Here is a 22,253-nt window from a genome sequence, read left to right on the forward strand (position 1 = left end):
GCTGAGATAATGTGCTGAGAAAATTGAGTTTATGTTTTATATTTCCCGTGGACAAGTAACACGAAGCAGATTTTTAGAATAACATATTATATGTGGGTTGTTTATGCTGCATTAAGTGTGCCTGCTTGTGATTTTTGGAGGCCAGCCCTCGGTTGCTAGGGAGGCCATATTGGACCGAGGTGAAGTGGGAGCAAAATCAAGCGCGAAAGTAAAAGAGCCGGAGAAGCTTTTTATTGTTTGTCATCCACAATCTAACACCATCCTCCCTTAAAATGGCAGATGAGAGAGTAAGTATCCACATGTGCTTGAAGTTCAGGGACTCTCTTTTCCATTCAAGTTGTTATTTCTTCTGTATGTTTGATAACTAACGTTTTATTTTAAAGTGTACCAAAGTCACGATTATGCCTAGGCTGCAGTTTTATTTATTCGGGGAGGAGGGGGGGGGGGTTGGATGGAGAGGCCTCTGTCATTCGTATCGACGGTTAAGATTTATAGAATATTAGTAAACCTTTATTTGCGCTAGTTAGTTTAAACATTTTTTTTTACCTGTAAGTTTTTTTTTCTCGAGGCCCTTACTCTTTAACCTCGTCCCCTCTCTGCAGTAAAAATCCATCCCTGGTTTGGTTCACCGGTGGCCTAAATGAAGGTGAATCATTTTAAAGCCATTTAATTTGTGTTATCGTGTGATTTTATGAAAGTGATTTGTTTTGGCGCATTTATTGGATTAGTGTGGATCAAATACTATGCGACAGAGGTGATTTATAAGGTATAGTTTTTTTGTCTCTCCAGCTAGTCTAAAAGACGTGATGAGGTAACGTCTACTGTATACATTTCCTCAAGAGAAAATGTACCTCTCTCTCTCTAAACATTTTTTAAAAATTTCTTTGAAAATTACAGATCTGTCATCAAATTTCCCATGAGATTGCACTGCCTTTTTTATGTGTTAGTCTCATTAAATTTCCTTTTAAAATAAGTGCACGTTATCATTTTGTATGTGTATATAAAGTAGTTGTGTCATCCATGGTAGTTGAATTTCTTTCACCAGTTATTAAATAAATCTCTTTATATAGTTAGTATCAGCGTTTTATTTTGGGGAGCTGTTGTTTTTGCCAGCTATTAGTGAGTAATTTTCACATTGCTCTTGCTTTTTAATCACTCTTGAATTATGCATTGATAAGAGCTATGTAATTCTGTACTTGCTCCCTACTGCAGTTTTATTTTGTAGGAATTTTTGGGAGAACTGTTAACTTTTTAACGGTAGGTTGCCACAACATGCTCAGTCTTCTTTGAAGGCACATACAGTTGGCTTGGTTTCTTGGGCCTCTTAAATTTCAGTTCAAAATCATATCAATATTAATTTCTATGCTTCCATAAATGTGATTTTTAAAATTATACTTAACAACTTATAAGATTAAATTTATTTTATGGCGAATTTCTGGATTTTAAGAGAATATGAGGATAAATTTAAAAGATAATATTTGTGACGTCTAGAACTAGAGGTATGGCTTAAAGTGAAGTTAAGAAAGCAGATAACAGTATACAAAAAAATTAATTTGACAGACAATGTGTTTGTCATTTGTTAATTTTTGTTAACCAAAGATGTTGAGGGAGAAGGGGCAAATCTGTGTGCATAAGCCAGTCACCCTTGCCTCATTGAATGGGGAAACTGATTCAAGGGTGCATGTGCCCATTCTTTCCTGTTGCTTCCTTGTATGTTCCTGGTTTTTTTTTCAAGCACTCAAGTGAGTTAGTTTCTGCTTTATGTTTCTGAAATGAACTAATATTTTCTGCCTCATTCTATCTCATTGTGGACATATCCAGAGGAGGAAAAAGAACTGCATCCTCATTTATGTGGGCTGTGATGTGGAAGTGTAAAGATTTTTCTTTAACTTTTGGCATATTTGTATATTGATTGTGATTTACCTTTGCAATTGCTTGATTGTTCTCAGTCATAGATAATGGTCTCTTTTAAAATAGATAGTTTTCATGACACTTAAGTTTCCCCATTTAAACCTTCTTTCTTCTGAAAACAGTATTGTACTTAAGTATAATCTTTCTACCAGCTAAAAGGTACATTTAAATTTTGGCAGTTTTAATGCATTCAGAGATTGTATCAAATCAGAGAGTGTCTGGCATTTTCTATACTTTTTAGTTCCCCTCATTGTGACTAAGCTCTTAATTCTTGCCTAAATTGTTTGCATTATAATCCCACATTTGACTGATCAGCATTTGAGAATGAAGGCAGGACCTTTAACGCTTCATTGGAGCTAGACAGTGTGTTGTTATCTCTCACTTAGTTTGTTGGTTTGTGATATGTATTTTGAGCAATAAATTTAATAACTGCATTTTTGCAAACTATACCTGGATGTGCAAAAAAAACCTAAAAGATTGATATTAAATAACCACAAATAAATGCTTTAATCGACATGAGTTTGGTGGTAAATGATCAGAAATAAGACTGGTCATTGGAATTTAAAGAGCGGAGGAAAAGTTTGTGAAACACAGCTGGTGGTAGACCAACAATTGAGTGATTGGTGATGAGTGAAAATAAAAATTAACTGTATAATAATGACACCAACAATGGGAGAAATTGTTTCAGGATATACTTGCAACATTTTTTATGTAGTAAACTGGCTGGAAATCATCTGTGTTCTTGTCCACACATTTGTTTTAATCAATATCAAAATTCCAGGTGACTGCTGCATAGCCAGGTTGGAACTTCAACTTTTGTATGTTATTCTCGATCATTACAAGGTGGTCTATAAATAACACGTAGAGTTAAACATTTATTATAATATCCATTGCATAACAATAAATTAGATTAGATTAATAGAATGAAAATAAAAACTGCAGATGCTTGGAATTCTGAAATAAATACAGAACATGTTGGAAATACTCAGCAAGCCTGGCAGCTTCTGTGTAAAGAAACAGTTAATGTTTTCAGTATTTTCTGTTTAGATTCAAAAGAATACCTGTTTCAGTTATCTGGTGTATCTATTTCCAGGAAGCAGGAGACCATGATACTACTACAGAGAATGTGAATGAAGATTCCAACCACGATCCTCACTTTGAGCCAATAGTCTCTCTTCCTGAGCAAGAGGTAAAAACATTGGAAGAAGATGAAGAGGAACTCTTTAAGATGTAAGTAATTAATATATGAAGTACACAGTAAGTTTGCATATTTCGCTTGCAACCAGCTCAATATGATTTGTACAGGTAAGTGTATGTCGAATTGGTTTCTTAGCTTGGTGTCTAGTACTCTGTAGGTGGTTTTGTAACTTGCCCATTTTTTGAACGTCATCAATCTGGAAAAGTCGATTCACTTATTATGTACCCCACTTTTTGCCTAGTCTTGAGATCTCCAGCTGGCCTCCTGTTTTCCTCAGTCATGTTTTTGTTGTTGAATCACTAATTCTGGTTTGTTTAAAATAAAAGTAACCACTTAAAATACTTTGGCCACTTTTTTGAAATGTAGTCACTACTACTTCTGTTGTGAAACCTGACAAACCAATAAGTACAAGCAAGGTCCCACAGGAAACAATCAGATGAATGATGTTGATCTGTTTTTGTAGGATCTTTTTTAAGTAACAACTTGCTTTACCCAGCAGTCATTAAGGCCATTCTGTGATCCAAACATGGGTAAATGAAATGGCTGCCTTGCAGGTTGGGAGATACCAGGAACACTGATAAAATAATGGACAAGGCCCCGGGAGAGCACTCTACTCTTTGATGTCATTGCAATTTTTATGCCCACTTTATGGTATAGGGAGGACCTAGCTTCATGCATCATCCAATTGGCATTATTCGTTAAACTGAAGTCAGTATTAACTGAGCTCTCAGGCCCTAAAACGGTTGTAGCTTTAAGCCAAAATTTACTTGCTTTCCTGTGAAAGATTTACCATTGAGCTAAGGCAAAAGTGTAAAGAACAAAATCTTGTTGAGAGCTCCCTGCGTTTTCTTTTTTTGATCTTTTCAGCTGAAGGTTAGCTTTCATTTAACAGCTGAAAAGGCTACGAATGCAGCATTCCCTCAATAATGCAGTGAAATATATTCCCTAATTGTATCCCATATACAATTGAGAGTGCTACTTAACAAAAGTGTGTTGAACAGGTGGTGCTACAATGTGTATTCCTGGATAAGTTCTACTATTCTCAAGTATGTAGGTATCATAATAGATTAGAGGTTGCAGAGGAAGGGGTGTGTGTAAATGGATGAATTTTAATTTAAAAGTTGGTGGACTCTACCAGTATTGGCTAACGTACAATATGCTGATGGGTGAACTGGAGTTGGTAGAGTTAGAATACAGATAAGAATTTTGGGTGAACTTTGGGTTATATAGGGAGAGCACTGGGATTCTTGAGGCTGTGAGGTGATGCAAGTATAGCTGAATTTTAGCAGCAGTTGAGCTGGGGTGTGATTGGGCAGCCACTGTTAGCAGCTGTCTTAGTGAAGGATGTGTATGAGCTTAGGAGCATAGTTCAGATTCACATAGGGTGGTATGATTCCAAGCTGCCTGGTTCATTCTCGGACAGTGGATGAGACAGAATTTGTGACGGTGGGGTTGAAGGGTAACTGGTGGTCTAAAGTAATAGCCATTGGTCTTTCGAACATTTAATTGGAGAAAATTCTAAAATTTGTTGAATAATCACTGACACTATTGAATCAATGGAGGGGCTTAAAGAATGTATGCAGCTATGTTTGGGGTCACATCATTTGGGATGATGTTGCTGAGTAGTAGGATTAGGATCGTACCACCTTGAGGGAAGTCCATAGATAATGAAGCAGGAAGTGAGAGCTTTTCAGAATTATCAGCTGACTGGTTGGATAACATTTGAGCCATTGGAAGGCAATTGAGCAATGGATGAGAGCTGTTGAAGTATGGTGTGGTCACATTGCAGACACATAGTAAAAGACACATGAGGTTTTTGAAATTGATTAGCACAAAAGCTGGTGATTACATAAAATCGAAAAACAGAGGTGTAGGGACAGATATTTAATTCTTCTGATATGTTTTTCCACATGACTTAAGGACAGCTTCTAGCCCACTGTGATAAGACTGTTGAATGGTTCCCTTATACAATGAGATGGACTGTGACTTCAGGATCTACCTTGTGACCTTGCACCTTATTGCACTGTGCTCTCTCTGTAGCTGCGACACTTTACTCTGTACTGTTATTGTTTTTACCTGTACTACCTCAATACACGCTGTACTAACTCAATGTAACTGCACTGTGTAATGAATTGACCTGTACAATCGGTATGTAAGACAAGTTTTTCATTGTACCTTGGTACAAGTGACAATAATAAACCAATACCAATTACCAATGATTGGTATCTGTTAAATTTTTCAGGCATCTTTTGCTTACTCTGCATTTCTTGAATGATCCACAGGTATATTCTTGTGCATTAAACCTCAGTTTAGCTCTTTTCATCTCCAATGAAGTGACGTGTTAATGAAACAATGCACACTCTTGCTTCTGAAATGGAACAATTTGCTGCTGGTTCTCAGTTTTAACTGTTTTCCTGTGTGGTTTTTTTCTTACCAATTTGTAAACAATTCAATAATGCTCCTAACAGAATGTTTGAATACTTTCTTGGGTTGTAGTACATTACAAACTGTTACTGCGCTCACTGTTTATAGCAGATACAATGGATGCTGTAACTGAAGTTTAAAAGTACTATGATTCTAAATACTCATTTCTTTCTGAGTGTCAGTGCTGGGGTACTCCAGTATTTGAGCAATTGTTTTCATTGTATGATAGATGAAAACTCTCACCAGCTAAAAGCAATTGTTCTTTCAAAAGAGATTGAGTCGAAAGCTATAGGACAGACTGATATCCTACTTTCACTTGGGGGCGGGGGAAGTGCCCCTAACAATCTCAATATCTCAATTCCTGAACTGCTATAAATTTGTTACTATTTTAATAAGGTCCTGCTCAATTTCGACATTTCTAAATCTTTCACAACTCTGAAAATTGTCAGTCAGTTGCTTGTACTTAAACTATACCGTTTTCTGTGATTTTTTTTTTTAAATGACTCCTTTGGTATTGTCAAAAGGTTAACATTTGCCTGATTGAGATGGCTGTCAGGAATAAATGCCTAATCTGCAGTTACCTATTGTGATTTTTAAGGAAAAAAAAACTTCATTTGGTTGCATGTACCAATGCAGCCTTCACACTAGTAAACTGTGGCACCTCCCTCCACCCCTGTAGTTGATACTTGCTTTCGACTGCCCATTTCCTCTTTGAAATACACTATAACATTCCTGGATGTGTGCTTTTGTTCATGTTTATTCCAGAGCCAGTAGTTTTGGAGCTGGTATAGTTAAAATAGTTAAAACTTCTGTGGTACCTGTCATAGCCTCAGGACATTCCAAAGTACTTTACAGTCATTGAGGTACTTTTGAAGTAAAGTCGTGTAACTTAGGAAATTCAGCAAAGAAGCAGTGCCTGACATTCTGCTGTGAACAGCGGAGTAATTATTTTTTTTTGTATGGTGTTAGTTTCTGGAGTAGTATGAACTCTGACACTGGGGATCATCCCTGCTCTTTGTCGGGTAGTTCCCTGGGACCTTGTGGCCTTTACAGGGCAATTTAACATTATGTGGAAAGTGAAATGTGGAGTTCTTTCAGTACAGATTTTTCTAAAGTGCCACTTAAATCCACAGCCATCTGATTAGGAGGCACGGGTACCCTATAATAAATTAAAGATCAAAATAGTAGTATTTGGAGGATGTTAGGGTTTTGAGCTTTTTAGGGTTATAATTGTAAGCTCTCTCTGGGGGCAAGTTTTACCTTTAAATCTTTTACCTTTTAAATGTGTTTAAATTTTTTGTATCAAAGTGGAAATTCTACGTAACCAACAGATTCAGGTGTTGTGTTCCAAATATTCAAGTCAACTATATTAAACTGACCAAGGCTCACTCATTCTCTTTTGTATCTTAACATTAACCAAGTGCACATTTTTTGCATTGTGGGAATCTTCTATCCTTGCTTGTTAGGAGCCCACCAAACCCATTTCACTGAACAACTTTTACCACATTGCAGTCCATCTGGAGGGATGATTTGCTGATCTACTTCGGTCCTCTTTTTCATGAAGTAGGTAATGATTGCAAAGTGATTTGAAAAGATTGGATGCAGGTTTTAAAATGGCCGAATTTTGTTTTTATTTCATCAGGCGTGCAAAACTCTTTAGATATGCCTCTGAGAATGACCCTCCTGAGTGGAAAGAACGAGGAACTGGCGATGTGAAGTTGTTGAAGCACAAGGAAAAGGGAACAATTCGCCTTCTGATGAGGAGAGATAAAACTCTCAAAATCTGTGCAAACCATTATCGTAGGTCACTTAACTCAAATTCCAAATGTTGTTTTCTCTTTGGCAGTTGTAATTCATTTTATTTTTCCTGGGTATCAAGATTTGTTAATCAGCTAATATTGCATTTTGGTAAACTTCTGAATGTTCAGGATAATTCTTTTTGTAACTGGATTTATTCAGTGTTTTGAATAATCCTTTGGAGCACTCGTACCTTGTATGTATTGTGAATTTGAGGTGCTACTTTCTTTTACCCATGAGGAAGAATTGCTTATCGTTTGCATTGTTGAAATACTATGGTAATCATTGTTATGAAAATCTACTGTTCAGAAGTGGGGTACTTGTTCTATTCTGTGCACGTGCATAAGATCAGAAAAGATGATAAGATAATGAGGCTGAAAAAATAGAGGAAGTTGATGGTGAATCTTTTTTGACTGATCTATACCCTGAGTTGTAGTGATGAATGGATGAAAGCATTCTACCTTGTTACTTTTCAGACACATTGTAGCTTCTCTGTTTATGTGCCACTCTAGATGATGAAATTTCTCTCCTCTGTCCTGAAAAGCTGTCCCCTTTGAAACTGACTCTGGTTCTGAAAGTGGCATAAAAGGAACATTAATAGCATGGCTATGAAGTTGGCTAGGTAACAGACAATAGTGAGTTGGGTAAATGATTGTCTTTTATATTACATGGATTGGTGTTGGGTACATTGCTTTATTTTTCCATGTTAACAACCTGGACTTCATTGTTCAAAGCACAATTTTTAATTTGTGGATGACACAAAACTTTGTAGTATGGCGATTGGCAAAGAGGATAGTGATAGATTACCGCTGAGACAAACGGGCTGGTGGAATGGGCAGACGTAGTAAATGAAATTTAATGCAGAAAAATGTGAAGTGATACAGTTTAGTAGGAAGATTAAGGAGAGGCAATATTGTAAAAGGGATACTGTTCTAAAAGTTAAGGAACAGATGGACCTATAGGTATGTGTGCACAAATCATTGAAAGTAGCGGGGTGGGTTGAGAAAGTAGTTAAAGCATACAAAATTCTAGGCTTTATCAATAGGGGCATAGAGTCTTAAAGCAAAGAAGTAATGTGGAACCTTGATGAACACTGGTTCAGAGTCTATGAGAGTTGTATTTAATTCTGGTTGCCACTTTCCAGGAAGGATGTGAAGGCATTGGAGAGAGCCCAAAAGACATTTAGGAGAATGCTTCCTGATGTGAGGGAGTATAGTTACAAGGATAGATTAGAGAAGGCTGAGGAGAGATTAGTCTGGACAGACTGAATATTGGTAGGGTGTTCTCTATGGCAAAGAGTGGAGGATCTGAGGTATAGGTTAAAGGGGAAGAGAATTAGTGACATAAATGTTTATTTTGCAGCATGTGGTTAGAGTCTGCAATGCACTGCCTGCAGATTTGGTGGAGGTAGGTTCCATCATGACCTCCAAGAGGAAAATGGATAAACGTGGAGAAAAATTTGCAAGACTGGTGGTTGGGACTAGAGAGTAGCTCAAATAGGGAGCCCTCACAGATGCAAGATTAATGAGCACCCGAGCTCCAATTATTCTATATTGATTCTCGACGCACCAGCCAGGGAAAACAACATCTCTATATTTACCCTGTCAAGTGTGTAAGAGTTTTGTAAATATCAATGTGATCACTTATTTTTCAATTCTCAATACCCCTCCTCCTCCAATGCAGGAATCAATCTGGTGAGCTCTTGTTTTGATCCCTTTCATAAGTATATCCCTCCTTGAGTAGGGAGACCAAACTTCTACACAATATTCCAGGTGTAGTCTTATTAGGGCCCTCTATCATTGCAGCAAGACATCTTTATACTTATACTCTAATCCTTTTGCACTAAGGGCCAATGTACTATTTGCCTTTCTAATTGCTTGCTGCACCTGCGTATGTTTGTGCACAAGGATTCCAATTAATAGCAACATCTTTCAGTCTCTTAGCCTTTAAAACTATTCTGCCTCTACATTTTCTACTCAAATGGGTGACCTTGTTTTTCCATCTGCTGTGTCCTTGCCTGTTTAAAGGCTGTTTCTATAAACTTGGCTACATTTACATAAGGCCTTGGTGGGATCACAGCTGGTAAGAACATACTTGGCATAAAGGGAGTGCAACAAAGGTTCAGAAGACTGCTCTGGGATGCTGGCACTGCTGTGTGAAGAGAAATACAGTGGACTAGAATTGTACTTGCTGCTGTTCAAAAGAATGAGGGAAAATCAGTTGAAACCTAGGAAATTCTGACAGGGCTAGACTGGATGTGGGAGGATAGTGGTGCTGGCCAGGGTGAGGGGTCATTGTCTCAGGTTGTAGTTTAAGTTTTGGAGCTAAGGCAATTTCTTCACATAGGGTGGTGAGCCTATGGAATTTGCTACCACTAAACACTGTGGAAGCTAAATCACAGAATATATTTAAAACAGAGATAATTGGGTAAATTAGCCATGATTGAAATGAGTGGTGGAACAGGCTTCAAGGGCCTGCTCCTCCTTTTTTTTGTATGTTTCTCTACATCCTGACAATCCAAACTGTCACCCAGCTAAGTATCAGCAAACCTGGATACATTGCACATGACTCCCTCATCCAAACCATAGACTGAAAAGCTTGGTTTTCTGCAGCAGCCCACTAGTTACACAACCTTACAACCTCTCAACCCAAATTCCACATTAATTTCTACTTTGGTCCTTTCCCTTAACCAATGCCAGTATCTTACCTCAATCCCAAGTGCTCCAGTTTTGTTCAATAACCCCTTATTGAAGGTCTTCTGTAAGTCCAAATTCACTGGATTCCCCTTCCATAAATTCATACTGACTCTGCCCTATCCTTATTAATTTCTAAGTGCCCTGCTATCACTTCTATTATAAAAGACATTTAGATTTTTTTTTGGACTACTAATGTCAGGCTAACTGGTTTGTAGTTCCTTATTTCTTCTTTCCCTCCTTAAACAATAAAGTTACATTTGCCTTTGTGTGCATGTGCTGAGATTTCAGTTCTTTCGCAACCACATAAGATGAATTTGCAGTGATGGAAATATTTCTCTTGCTGCTCAATAGTTTTGAAGTTAACTCTTGGGTTCCAGTTGGAACAAGCACAAAAACAACAGAACAGGTCTTGGGAAACTTCCAGAAATCTGCTAAAGCTTTCAGTGTGGGTGTGATGACCACTGAGACCAACTTCCAGTCTGTAGCCTTGTGCTGATTGGGCTATTCAGAAATTGTCATCTTGTATGGGCTAAGTCAGGGTCAGCATTTAGCCAGATTTGTGCTGTTTTCTGTTGCTTGCTGACCACACTTGAAAACATGTTTGGCTGTCAACTGAATAATCTGGTTTTCATTTCCGCTGGCCTTGCAGTTGAACACATGGTATAAAGTTTTCTACATTCATGCATTTAAAACAAAAACTGACTCTCAATTGAGGCAGTAAGGGCCTTGTCTCTGGTGGAATGAAGCACCGGCTCGAGAATTGAGAAGCCATTATTTGAAAGTGGCTTTTCTGTATTTTGCTGCCTAAAATTGAGGAATTCTCCTTTGGATCAAAATAAGGCCTGTTGCTCTGATATAACTTTTCATTTAAAAACAATGTAATCAGCTGCTAAAATGAAGTTTTTTTTATGACAAGCAAATTGTTTTGATGTATGGTCACTAATTTTATTCCCAGTTACACCTTCCATGGAGCTAAGGCCTAATGTTGGTAGTGACCGGGCATGGGTGTGGAATGCACCCGCTGACTTTGCAGATGAAGAACCCAAACCTGAGCTTCTGGCTATCCGATTCTTGAATAAAGAAAGTAAGTATTATACTGGAAATAAACTGTGTATGAATTCTAAACTTGTAACACAACTGAAATTATAAACCACCTTGAATAACACTTGTTGACCTGGAAAATTCAAACTCCTCTCGACCAATTCTACATACCACTTCAGTGCAGTGGTGGTGTAGCAACTAAATTACTGGGCTAGTAATCTAGAGGTCTGGTCTAATAGTCCAGAGATCTGAATTCACATTCCATCACTAAGTTTTAAATCTAGAACTTTTAAAAAAAAATCTCGTCATTGGTAATGATGACCACAAAGTCACGCATCTGGCTCGCTATAGCCCCTGCCTGATTTGGCTTTTATGTGACTCCAGACCGTCCAGTAGAGTTGTGCATGTGAGAGGTTCTATTGAGATCACATGGACATTAGGTGGATGTGTAGAATTGATAAACGGTTAGTTAAAACCATTTCTTTTTACTGAAGAACTGAAATATAAGGAATTATAATTAAATTTCTATATAGATACCACTTAAGTTTTTGGAAGGGCATTACCGACCTGGTGGTTTCATGTTGCAGTGGCTGGTTGTAATTCTACTTTTAACAAATCTGGAAACTTTTGGGCTAGCATTATGATTATCCAATGCATTTGATTTTCTAAAGTTATAACTGGTTCACTAATTTCCTCATGGAATGGAATCTGTTCTTGCCTGGTTTGATTAACATGCGACTCCAATGCTATGTTCTGTAATTGAATCTTAATTAACTTCGGGTACTAAGTGCCAGTGTCGCGTATACAGTCTCTACCATTTCAAGTTGCCTGTCAATCTATACATATCAAAAAGGCATAACTTGCATTAATGGCATTTTTGAAGTTGCTGGTTTTGGTATCTGATGTGCTCCATCTTGGGCAGAAGCAGCTCGGTTTATTCACTAATTTTTACATCGCGAATATAAAGATGAAAAAATTAGATTTCACTGAGCTGATGGCAAACAGTAGAAACAGAGGGAAAACTGCAACTTGCTGAAGTCTAAGCTACTCAGTATTTGCACGATGGGTGTTAAATCAATCAGTTCCCTAATCTTTTCACACCTATTAGCAGTTACAAGAGTGTCCCAAAACACAATCAAAAGGCTTCTTTGACCTGGATTACTCCCACTTCCTGAATATATGTATGTGCTGTGATCAGTTTCCACTGTGGTACAAATTGACAGCTTAACGGGCAATTCGTCCACTGTTGGCATCGGGGTATGATGCAGCAAATCCAGTTTTTATAGGTAATTTCTCATAAATCTGGAGATGTCTTTTTCAACTTCTTGTGATTTTTAAAATGGGGAGTACATTGCTTTGACATGCCTTGCTTCACTTATTTGTGGACCTCTATAGTCTTGCTTCATCTATAAAATGGACTTGGTCTTCAATCTCACTACCTTTCCTACAAAGAAAATAGTTACACCATCAAGACTGTTGACGTGCTTGGCAGGATCCACATGGTAAAGTTGGATACTGTCTGAATTCAGCAAATCAGTGAAGCATTAGATAGTGAAGCAATCCTTACTCGGGTTGGTGAGTTTCCAGGAAATATTAACTCAGTAGTGAAATTGCTGCACTAGACCAGGTTGATTTTTATACTTCTGTTGTGTGCTACATATTAAGTTCCCCACTTAATACACTTCAAAAGTTTCTGGTTTTAAAAAGAACTTTACTTCTGCAGTTGCAATAATGTTTTTTTTCCCACATTAGATGCACAGAAGTTTAAGGCAAAGTTTGAAGAATGCAAAGAGAAGATGAAACTAAAAGGTAATATACCTTTTTAAATTCTGACACATATTTAAACAGCCATAAATAGTCTGTGATGCAGTTGAGAAATTACTAAAAATGGTGACAGTTTGCATTTAAATTGAGCTTTCACATAAAATCAAATATTTGATCTTATTGATTTGAGGTCATGATTTATAACGTGTGAATGCATAGTTGGCCAAGACAGCAAGGCACTTTCCCATGCTGTGTTTAAGTTGTAAATTTCATTTTCTTGGAATGAACTGTTTGGAAAAACAATGCAGAAAATTGGAATCGGAAATAAAAACAGAAAATGCTTGAAATACCAGCAGTTCAGGCAGCATCTGTGGAAAGACAAACTGTGTTAAGATTTCTAGTCATCTGTTTAAAACTGCCACTCACATTTTTCTGACTGTTCACGAATCTACTAACTTTGAATCATATCTTTAATCATTCGAGAACTTGAGTTGATGGAAATATTGTAATCTGAAAGTGTGTTGAAGAGTCTGTTACTGAGAGAAATCTGAAATACACAGATGTTATTACAATTTGACTTTTTGCAGGGATCTGTTGATTTAAAGATGGGTATTTATGGCTTCAAATAGTGCAAATAAAAGACAATTGGATACTAGTGACACACTTTATTAGATCCTTAATGCTTTTTGACATTTTTTCCATCTATGTCAATTTGATCATCATTCATTTTCTATTTGTTCATGGGGAGTGGTATTTTTCTCCCTCTTTCTCTTCCTCTCTCTTCCCCTCTCCTTCCAGACCCACACTTTGCCCTCTTGTAAATTAAAGTTGTAAGAAATGATCTAGAGAAAATTTGAGCAATTATGTAGAAATTCTAGGCTGCTTCTGTCACCCCAAATGTGATTGCACACTAGAATCAAGAGCAAGGGTTTTGGACACTAAATGAAGGGATCTGGGAGGTGCGTGTGAACGTGAATGTTAGAAGATTTAAGATACTGAATGGTGTGACAGCTCAAGGATGAATCTGACCAATTTCTGCTGCTTCTGTGTATGTTGCTATGGTATCTTAATTGCTCTCTTGAGAGTTATAGAAAGAAAATGCCTCTCTTGAAATGGTACCTTTCACATGGTCATGATATCCAAAAATGCTTTGCAGACAGAATGACTTTTGAAGAGCAGTTACTATTCTGTGAGTAAATGTGGCAACCAAAGTGCAATTGGCCTTCCTATCTGTTCTAGTTATGCAGGGGCATCTCCTTTCTCTTTGAAGTAATATTATAAAGACAACTTGACACCCATTTTCACTATCTGTTTCCTATTAGGTAACAATGAAAGTGCAGATAAGGTTGCTGAAAAGCTAGAGGAATTGTCTGTAAAGGAGGATAACAAAGAATCCACCAAAGAGGAAGAATGTGAGAAGAAGGAAGGGACCAGTGAAAAAACTGAAGAGAATTAATTAATCCTGGTCCTTGTTTCCCTTTCCTTTTTTTACAGCAGACTGTAATGAACTGGGTTTGGACACAGATGAGCCCTTTTCCAGGCTCTTGCCCTGTGCTCCCAAATTGGTTATGAAGATACAGTACCTTCACAGAATGTCATTCCTCAGTCATCAGCCACCATAAATGTGCTAATGTATTCCTTGGTGAAAATTCTAGGAGTGTTAACTACTGCCTTATCTATTTACAGTCTTCTGAGAGAATAATTTAAATCTATTGCTTTAATTCCTGAAAAATTGGTGATTATAACATGCTTTACAGTGTATGACTGACTTTTTAAAATTTTGTTTTGCGAATGGGACTTATTGTCAGAATTCCCACATTGGGTAGTAGATGGTTTATAACCAAATAAAATTCAGTTAAGTTGTACATGAAAAAAGAACTCTTAGGTTTTTTTATTATTATTTTTGCCCTGCAATGGTTCTGGGCCAAGTATGACACCAATGCTGGAAGATTACATTTAAGATTTTTTTAAATTTTTACTGTAGTTTTTTTCCCCCACCTAAATTGGTAACTGACAGAATACACAATAGAAAGATTAGTGGCAAGTTCATTACAGATTTAGTTGAGTTTTATCCTGAGAACTCTTGGGTCATAAAGAGGAGAAACGGATAGAAATTTCTGTTGTAATTTAACCGTGCTTGGTTAGAGTATCCCAATGAGGAAACTGTCAAGTAGCAGGAGACTGCCGCCATGCCAATGCTCTTTAGTTGGATCTGTTTTTGGCCCAGTGGCACCCCCAGAAAAATTATAAACCAGTACAGGTCCAAATACATTGCTATCAGATCTCAAACTGACACCAAATATTGTCTGATGGTACTAATATAATGCACGAGTAATGCATGTGAAGACGGAGTGATGCTGATAGTTTCACAGTGGACTTATTTGATTTTTCCTGCTGGTGACAGCTATGCTGTGGGTGTGCGGCAGAATCTATAATGGTAGCCGTACAATTGGTATGCACATTAGTTACACGGGCTTTACCTATTAGAAAAGATTGTTCAATTTGAAAGAGAACTTGTTCTGATAAGTTTGCGTATGCTTGCCATGGACCACAAACATTTGTGTATAATCTTGTTTCTGTTGGAATGAACAAACCATCTTGATCTACTGTTTTGTAATGGGGAAACTTATAAATGAAACTGTTGAAAATTGATACTCTCGTTAGGAAATTTGCAATAAAGGTTTTTGCAAACAGCATGCAGTGCAAAGAAGGTGTTTTATAGGTTGTTTTAATTGATTTGCTTCAGTTTTTGTTTCTGTTTGCTTCCACCATTATGCTACATTTCTATTAAGAGGTTTTCCCATTGTATGTGAGTGCTGCAAGATAGGTCTCCAACTTCATCAAAACATTGAAAGCTACTTATTTGGTTCTCCCAGTATTGTATGATACACCACCGCTGTCAGATAAAGGACTTGATTCATAGCTAGGTCTTTGCTCTTCTTTGGCTGTGGTTTTGATTCCATGCTGCTAATACTTTACAGGGAATGATCTTTTCACCAGTCCTACCGTTTCCAGTTCATACATTTTTAGTATTACTGAAATAAATACCCCTTCACCCAGATCTCTCTCAAATGTCTTCAATTCTTATGTCAAATCAGCCACACTTAAGAGCAGATAGACTCCATTTTCAAAGAGACTATGAAGAGTAACTGCATCCCATCGGGAAGTTAATTAAGGAGCTCCATTTGAATTTAAAAATGTCTTCAAGCTTTAGCTAAGAAGCAGACTGGTGACCTATGGTCAGGCTCTTGCTCAATACAGTGATGGACCTTTACCTAGAACTCGATGTTTATACCAGCTTGCAGTAAATCGCTGCACAATGGAATACTCCAAATAGCAATGTGATCCTTTAGCTTTAGCCAACTCTATGAAGGCTGTATCTCCTGTCTACGTTGTAGGGCTGGCATCTCCAGCCCTACAATTCTCAAATTTCTGTACACTTCTAGTTCTTACCTCCTTGTGCTTGCCTCTTTTTTACACTTCTACCACTCATGGCTGCCTTCAGTTGTCTAATCTTTTGAATTCCTTCCTTAAACTTCTACCCCTGCTTTTAATTTGCTCCTTTAAATTCACAAGGTAAAATCTGAAGGTGTTAATTCTGTGACGTGGTTAGGAATGTGTTCTATTACGTTATGGGTGTTTGTAATGTGCTGTGAAAGTATTGAACAGTCCAATTATTATTTCCTTTCTATTATCCTGTTTCAATTATCTTATTCAACTTTAACCTATTTCGGCTTTGTTAGCTGTTGCTCTGTATTGTTGGGCTGTTGAATGTTGATGTACTTTGACTTCATCCAAAACTCTTTCATTCATTGTATTTGTGTGCGAGTAGTTGCATTCAGCTGCTGAATTTGACCTGCCTTTGTTCTACTCTGTGAATATTGAGCTTAGTCTTACTGATGAACAAAGCAGCCGGCATGTTCAGGATATCTAAATGTTTTGTGAATCTTCAGAACTGGCTGGTCAGTTTAAGCTGCTACTCACCTTAATGTTATTTGTGCAGTTCCCCTCCCAGTAATTTGAGATTTGCTGAATTGCATCTTAATGCTTCAAGTTGGAAGTGGAGTACAAGTAAATAACTTTGATGATTGATATTATGCAAATCAAGCTCTTTAGCCCAGAAAGAACATTAAAACTGTTTCATTATTGCATGTAATAAGTTGCTAGAGATTTTTAAAATGTTCGTACCTTTCTCTCTCCACGCTTGCCTCTTTCTGTATCTGATTTGATCTGGTTTTCCATTGTCCCACTTTCTTTTTCTGAACTGTTAGATGCCTGATGAACAAAACTCTTAGCATGTCCCATTGCTCAGTCAGATGCAAGTTGCTTTTGCTGCGCCATTATTATGTGTCACTTAATACAGCACCGTTAAACTTGGGGCTGGTGAGGTGCAAAGTGTAACAAGCAGCACGTGCTGTGTTATGCTCCAAGCTCTGGCTTATTCTGACACTGGTATCGTGACTTTGATCCTTGCCTCTGGTGGCTCACCTAATTGTCAGTTTAGTCAGTAATAGTTTGTGGCATAACATTGGCACATTCTGAGATCTTGCTATCAGCTTCCTTACTCAGATTTTGGGGGGGGGGGGGGGGGTGGAGGGGTGGGATTGTGCAACCCACAAATCTCAACATGGCTGAACTTGTTTTAAAACGAGGCAATCTTTTAATAAAAATAAATCTCCAAATGTGCAAGGCTCAAACAGAATAATCTAGTCAACGGTAAAGATCACAAGTGGGAAAACATCTTCCTTGAAACATTCCTGTAAGACTCATTGTCTTACATTGCCTCAATCTCTCTGGGATTTCAATGGAACATTTTGGTTGTGTGACCCTTCACTTGGTCTCACTAATAGTGTAACTTGTGGTTTCCTCTCAGTTTTCAAAAGGGGAGAGTGGAGAAGGTATGGTGAAACCTCTCCGATTACATCAACTCAGCTGAAGGAATCTTGTCTAAACTTACTTCACTGTTCTTGCCTTCATCAACTCAGACCTCTCAACCTTGGTCTCAATTTTTCTCTATCATTTTAATTACTATATTGTTTGGACATAAGCTGAAAGTGGACAAAAATTAGACAATTACTTGTGATTTTTTAAAAACTAAATCTCGTATCTGACCTGATGTCCCTGATCTTTAAAAGTTCCAGATTATTCATAAAATAGTTCTGGTCCTTGCCTTTAATTATCCTTGAACTACACAATTTAAAAATATTGTAATTGCTTTTATGACTGTTCCCTGCACCCTTCCTCATGGCTTGCCAGCTGATTAGTCAATTTTGATTTCTTAACCAATAATGCTAAAAGTTGTTTGGGAGAAAAAATGAAGACCATTTCAAGTTGGTGACCTTCCATAAATTTAGAGAAAGAAAAATGTTTAAGGAAGTATGGCAAGAGAAAAAATGAGAGTTGCAGAGAAAAGATCTGTGAAAACCAGAATGATCAAATGGAAAACATGCATGGCATAAAGGGAATGGTGCTGGTACAGTAAAGACAAGATGGGTTGAAAGGAGGTGTAAATCAGTAGACTCATTATCCACATCTATTATACATAGTTAAACAGGATTGATGCTGGATTGGGGAATTAGTCGGGTTTCCAAGAAGCAAATGGTGCTGATCTCTGTTTTGGCCACCTTCTATGGAGTTTTATCCATGGATTTGGATCCCTGAATAAGCAAAATATCAGCTTTATTTGGGAATGGGTGAAAAAGATTTAGTATCATGGGTTTATAGAATTGTACAGCTTAGAAATGGGCACTTTAGCTCACTACATCCTTGCCAATATTTTTGCCCATTCATGCTAATCCCACCTTCACACATCAGGGCCTTGTCCTTCTGCATCTTGCCTATTCCACTGCCTAAATGCCTCTCAAATGTAGTGATTCTATCTGATCCCACCACCTCCACTGATAGCACATTCCAGATACCAACTGACCTTTCCTCATAACGAGTCCTCCAATCCAGGCAACATCCTGATGCATCTCCCTTACTCTCAGCACAACCACATGCCTCCTAGAGTCTGGTGACCAAAACTGCATGCAATACTCCCAAGTCCATTGAGATGTGTTTTGTAAGGGTTGCAGTATGATGCACCAACCCTTGTTCTATTGTCGTCCCGAAATCAATTCTCCCTTTCCGTCCGCTGTAAATAACACAGTGCCATGAGGTCAATTCGAACAAATACCTTTATTAGCAGTGCACTGCTAGGAGAATTCTCTTCAGCACTCACTAAGAGTCGCTTCCCGAGTTCTCCCCGAACACAGGGCAGACAGACATTTATACAGGAATTGTCACGCACATCCCATGCAAACGGCGCCGCGAGTTTGTCAAGCTATAGAGATCCTGAGACAGCTATCACACCTTTTGTCTTAGTGTAATTGAGTTATAATCAAGGCTTTCAAAGGCAGGTATCACCCTTCATTGTTCAGACCAAGCCTTCACCTCGATGTTAATTACACCCAGTATCGCCACCATCTGACATATCGGAGTGGTTCGTTACCCAAAACAAAGGCAGTTAACATACTTAACGTTCCAACCTAACTAGTGGGTCAGCAGCTTGCTAGTCCTTGCTAAAGAAATATAAATGCCAGTTATAGGTATGGTTGCAATTCTTAACCCTTCACTTCCTCACTATGCACTAACATATGGAGGCAAATGTGCCATATGCCTCCTTCCCCACCCCATCCACCTGTGCTGCTTTCAGACAACTGTGGACTTGGACCTCCAGGTGTCTCTCTTCATTTACATTCATAGTGCCCTACCATTTACTATATATATATCCTTGCCCTATTTGACTTCCTAAAGACCTTGCACTTGTTAGGATTAAGTTCCATCTGTCAACACTCTCTCCACCAACTCTCTGTTCTACAGCCTGAGATAACCACTGGTCACAGACTTCCAATCAGAAAAACACCCACCACTACCCTCTGCCTCCTATCACCAAGCCAATTTTGAATCTAATTAGCCAGCTCACCTTGGGTCCCAGGTGCCTTAATCTTCTGGACCTTGCAGAACATTGTCAAATGCCTTATTGAGGTCCATATAAACAAGTCACCACCCTACTGTCTTCAATCTCCTTTGTTACCTCAGGAAAAAAACTCAAATCAAATTAGGGCATCAGGATTTCCCCGGCACAAAGCCGTATCCTTATTATTTAGTCACTGCCTTTCCAAATCCCTATTCATTGGAATTTTCTCCAGTAATTTCCCTACCACTGATATAAGGCTCACCAGCCTGTAGTTATCCTCCATGCTCTTCTCCTTGGTGGTTACAGACAGGAATATGCATTTAGGACCTTGCCCACATCCCCTGGATCCACACATAGATTACCCATTGGGTTACTCAGGGGACCCACTCTTTATTTGGCCATCCTCTTACACCTAATAGTAGAATGACTTGGGATTCTCATTAATCTTACCTGCCAATGATTTTTCAGGGCCTATTTTTGCCTTCCTTAAGTGCTTTCTTAAGTACTCTCCTACACTTTATAATCAAGGGATTTGTCCAATTGTAGTTGTCAATACCTGTCGTTTGCTTCCTTTTTGTTCCTCATCAAAAATTTTGTCAGTCCTTTGTCAATAATCTTTGTCATTCAAGGTTCCCTAATCTTGCCATCTTTGCCCTTCACCCTTACTGGAACATGTGGGCCCTCAACTCTTTCTAACTCTCTACCTGTCAGATTCTGTTCTGCCTGCAAGCATTTTTTCCCATCTACTTTTGCCAGATCCTCTTTAATGCTGTCAAAATCAGCTGCCTTCCAATTTAGGACCTCAACATAAGGACCAACCTTATCCTTTTCCATAACTACCTTAAAACTTACAAAATTATGGCCATTGATTCCAAAGTATTACCCAAATGACACTTTCACCACCCACCCAGTTTCATTTCCTAAGATAAGGTTGGGTACAGCTCCTCTTGTCGGACTACCAACATATTGTCACAAAAAACTATCTTGGATGCACTTAACAAATTCCACTCCATCTATACCCCTTACCCTAAAGCAATATCGGGGAAATTAAAATTCCCCACTACTATAACCTATTGCTTTTACCTTTCTGCAATTAGCTTACATCAACTGTTTCTGCTGCCTATTGGAATGCCTATAGTATAACCCCAGCAAAGTGATTTCCCCCCCTCTCTTATTCTCAAGTTCTACCCGTATGGCCTCATTGGATGATCCGTCCAGGATATCATCTCTACGTACTGCTGATCAGAAGCGCAACTCCTCCTCTTTTGCATCCTTATGTACCATGTCTGAAACATCTATACACCAGAACACTAAGCTTGCAGTCCTGCCCTTCACTCAATCGTGTTTCTGTGATTGCAGTAACATTGTAAGTCCAAGTGCTGATCCCTGCTCTAAACTCATTTGACTTATCCTTGATTCTCCTTGATTAAAGTAAATGCAGTTGAGCCTGATAGCCCTCCCATGTCCCTAGCCTGCCCCACTCTGCTCTGCTCACTGGACTGGCTTGATTTATCCTTGACATTCAAGCTGATCTCCCCAACTGCTACTGAGTTTCCCACCCCACTACCAAATTAGCTTAAATCCTCCCAGGTAGAGTGAGCTAACCTCTCTGCAAGGATATTGGTCCTGTCCAGTCCTCCTCCTACAGGTCCCACCTGCCCCAGAAGCTATCTCAATGATCCAAGTCCTCCCTCCTGCATCTGCTCTTTGGCCACGCATTCGCCTGTCTTATCCTATTTGTACCCTCACCAGAACGTGGCACGGAGTAATCCCGAGATCACAACCCTAGAGGTCCTGCTTTTTAACCTTCAGCCTAACTCCCTAAACTTGTCCTTTTCTCTGCCTATGTTATTAGTATCAATGTGTGCCGTTAGTTCTGACTGCTCTCGCTTTCCCTTCAGAATGTTCTGCAGCCAGTCCGATACATCCTTCACCCTGGTACCAGGGAAGCAACGCACCGTCACCAGGAGTTTCACTCTTGGCTACAGAAATGCCTGTCTCCCTCAATAATGAATCCCCCACCACCACCAACTCAACTTTCCTTCCCCTACATGTGCATCAGAGCCAAACATGGTGACACAAACCTGGCTACTGTGGCCATTTTCCTCAGAGACCATTTCTAACACCCCCCCCCAACCCCCCAAACAGGATCCAAAATGTTATATCTGCTTGAGTGGGGAATGTCGATGGGGGACTTCCTGCACTAACTGCCTGCACTCATCTACCCTACGTATCCGTGGTGTGACCAACTTGCTAAACTTACCATCTACCACATTTTCCACATCTTGGATGCTCCATAGCAAGTCCAACTGCAGCTCCCACTGCTCTGTGAGGTTAGAGAATAGCTCTAGGTGGACACACTTCCCGTAGGTATAGTCATCAGGGACACTGGAAATGTCCCTAATCTCCCCAAATCCTGCAGGAGGTGTATATCACTGCCCTTCCTTCTGTATACTTTATCCCC

The 22,253-nt window shown here is 38.7% G+C and overlaps 1 protein-coding gene across 1 annotated transcript; it reads left to right on the forward strand.

The window, feature by feature from the left end:
* Positions 1-142: 142 nt before the first annotated feature.
* On the forward strand, positions 143-15,525 carry ranbp1 (RAN binding protein 1). Its single transcript, XM_052032267.1, has 6 exons — positions 143-287; positions 3,005-3,141; positions 7,176-7,333; positions 10,982-11,110; positions 12,820-12,876; positions 14,154-15,525. Exons 1-6 carry the CDS (start codon positions 273-275, stop codon positions 14,285-14,287), a joined length of 630 nt encoding a protein of 209 aa, XP_051888227.1. The 5' UTR covers positions 143-272; the 3' UTR covers positions 14,288-15,525.
* The last annotated feature ends 6,728 nt before the right edge of the window (positions 15,526-22,253 follow it).

The sequence above is a fragment of the Pristis pectinata genome, chromosome 17 (assembly GCF_009764475.1).
Source record: "Pristis pectinata isolate sPriPec2 chromosome 17, sPriPec2.1.pri, whole genome shotgun sequence".
In the NCBI taxonomy this organism is placed as follows: Eukaryota; Metazoa; Chordata; class Chondrichthyes; order Rhinopristiformes; family Pristidae; genus Pristis; species Pristis pectinata.

Bases quoted from the DNA above. Each gene is read 5' to 3' on its own strand.
- ranbp1 (XM_052032267.1), top strand. The intron at 11,111-12,819 runs GTAAGTATTATA...TTCCCACATTAG, and splicing joins CCGATTCTTGAATAAAGAAA to ATGCACAGAAGTTTAAGGCA. The intron at 12,877-14,153 runs GTAATATACCTT...GTTTCCTATTAG, and splicing joins AGAGAAGATGAAACTAAAAG to GTAACAATGAAAGTGCAGAT.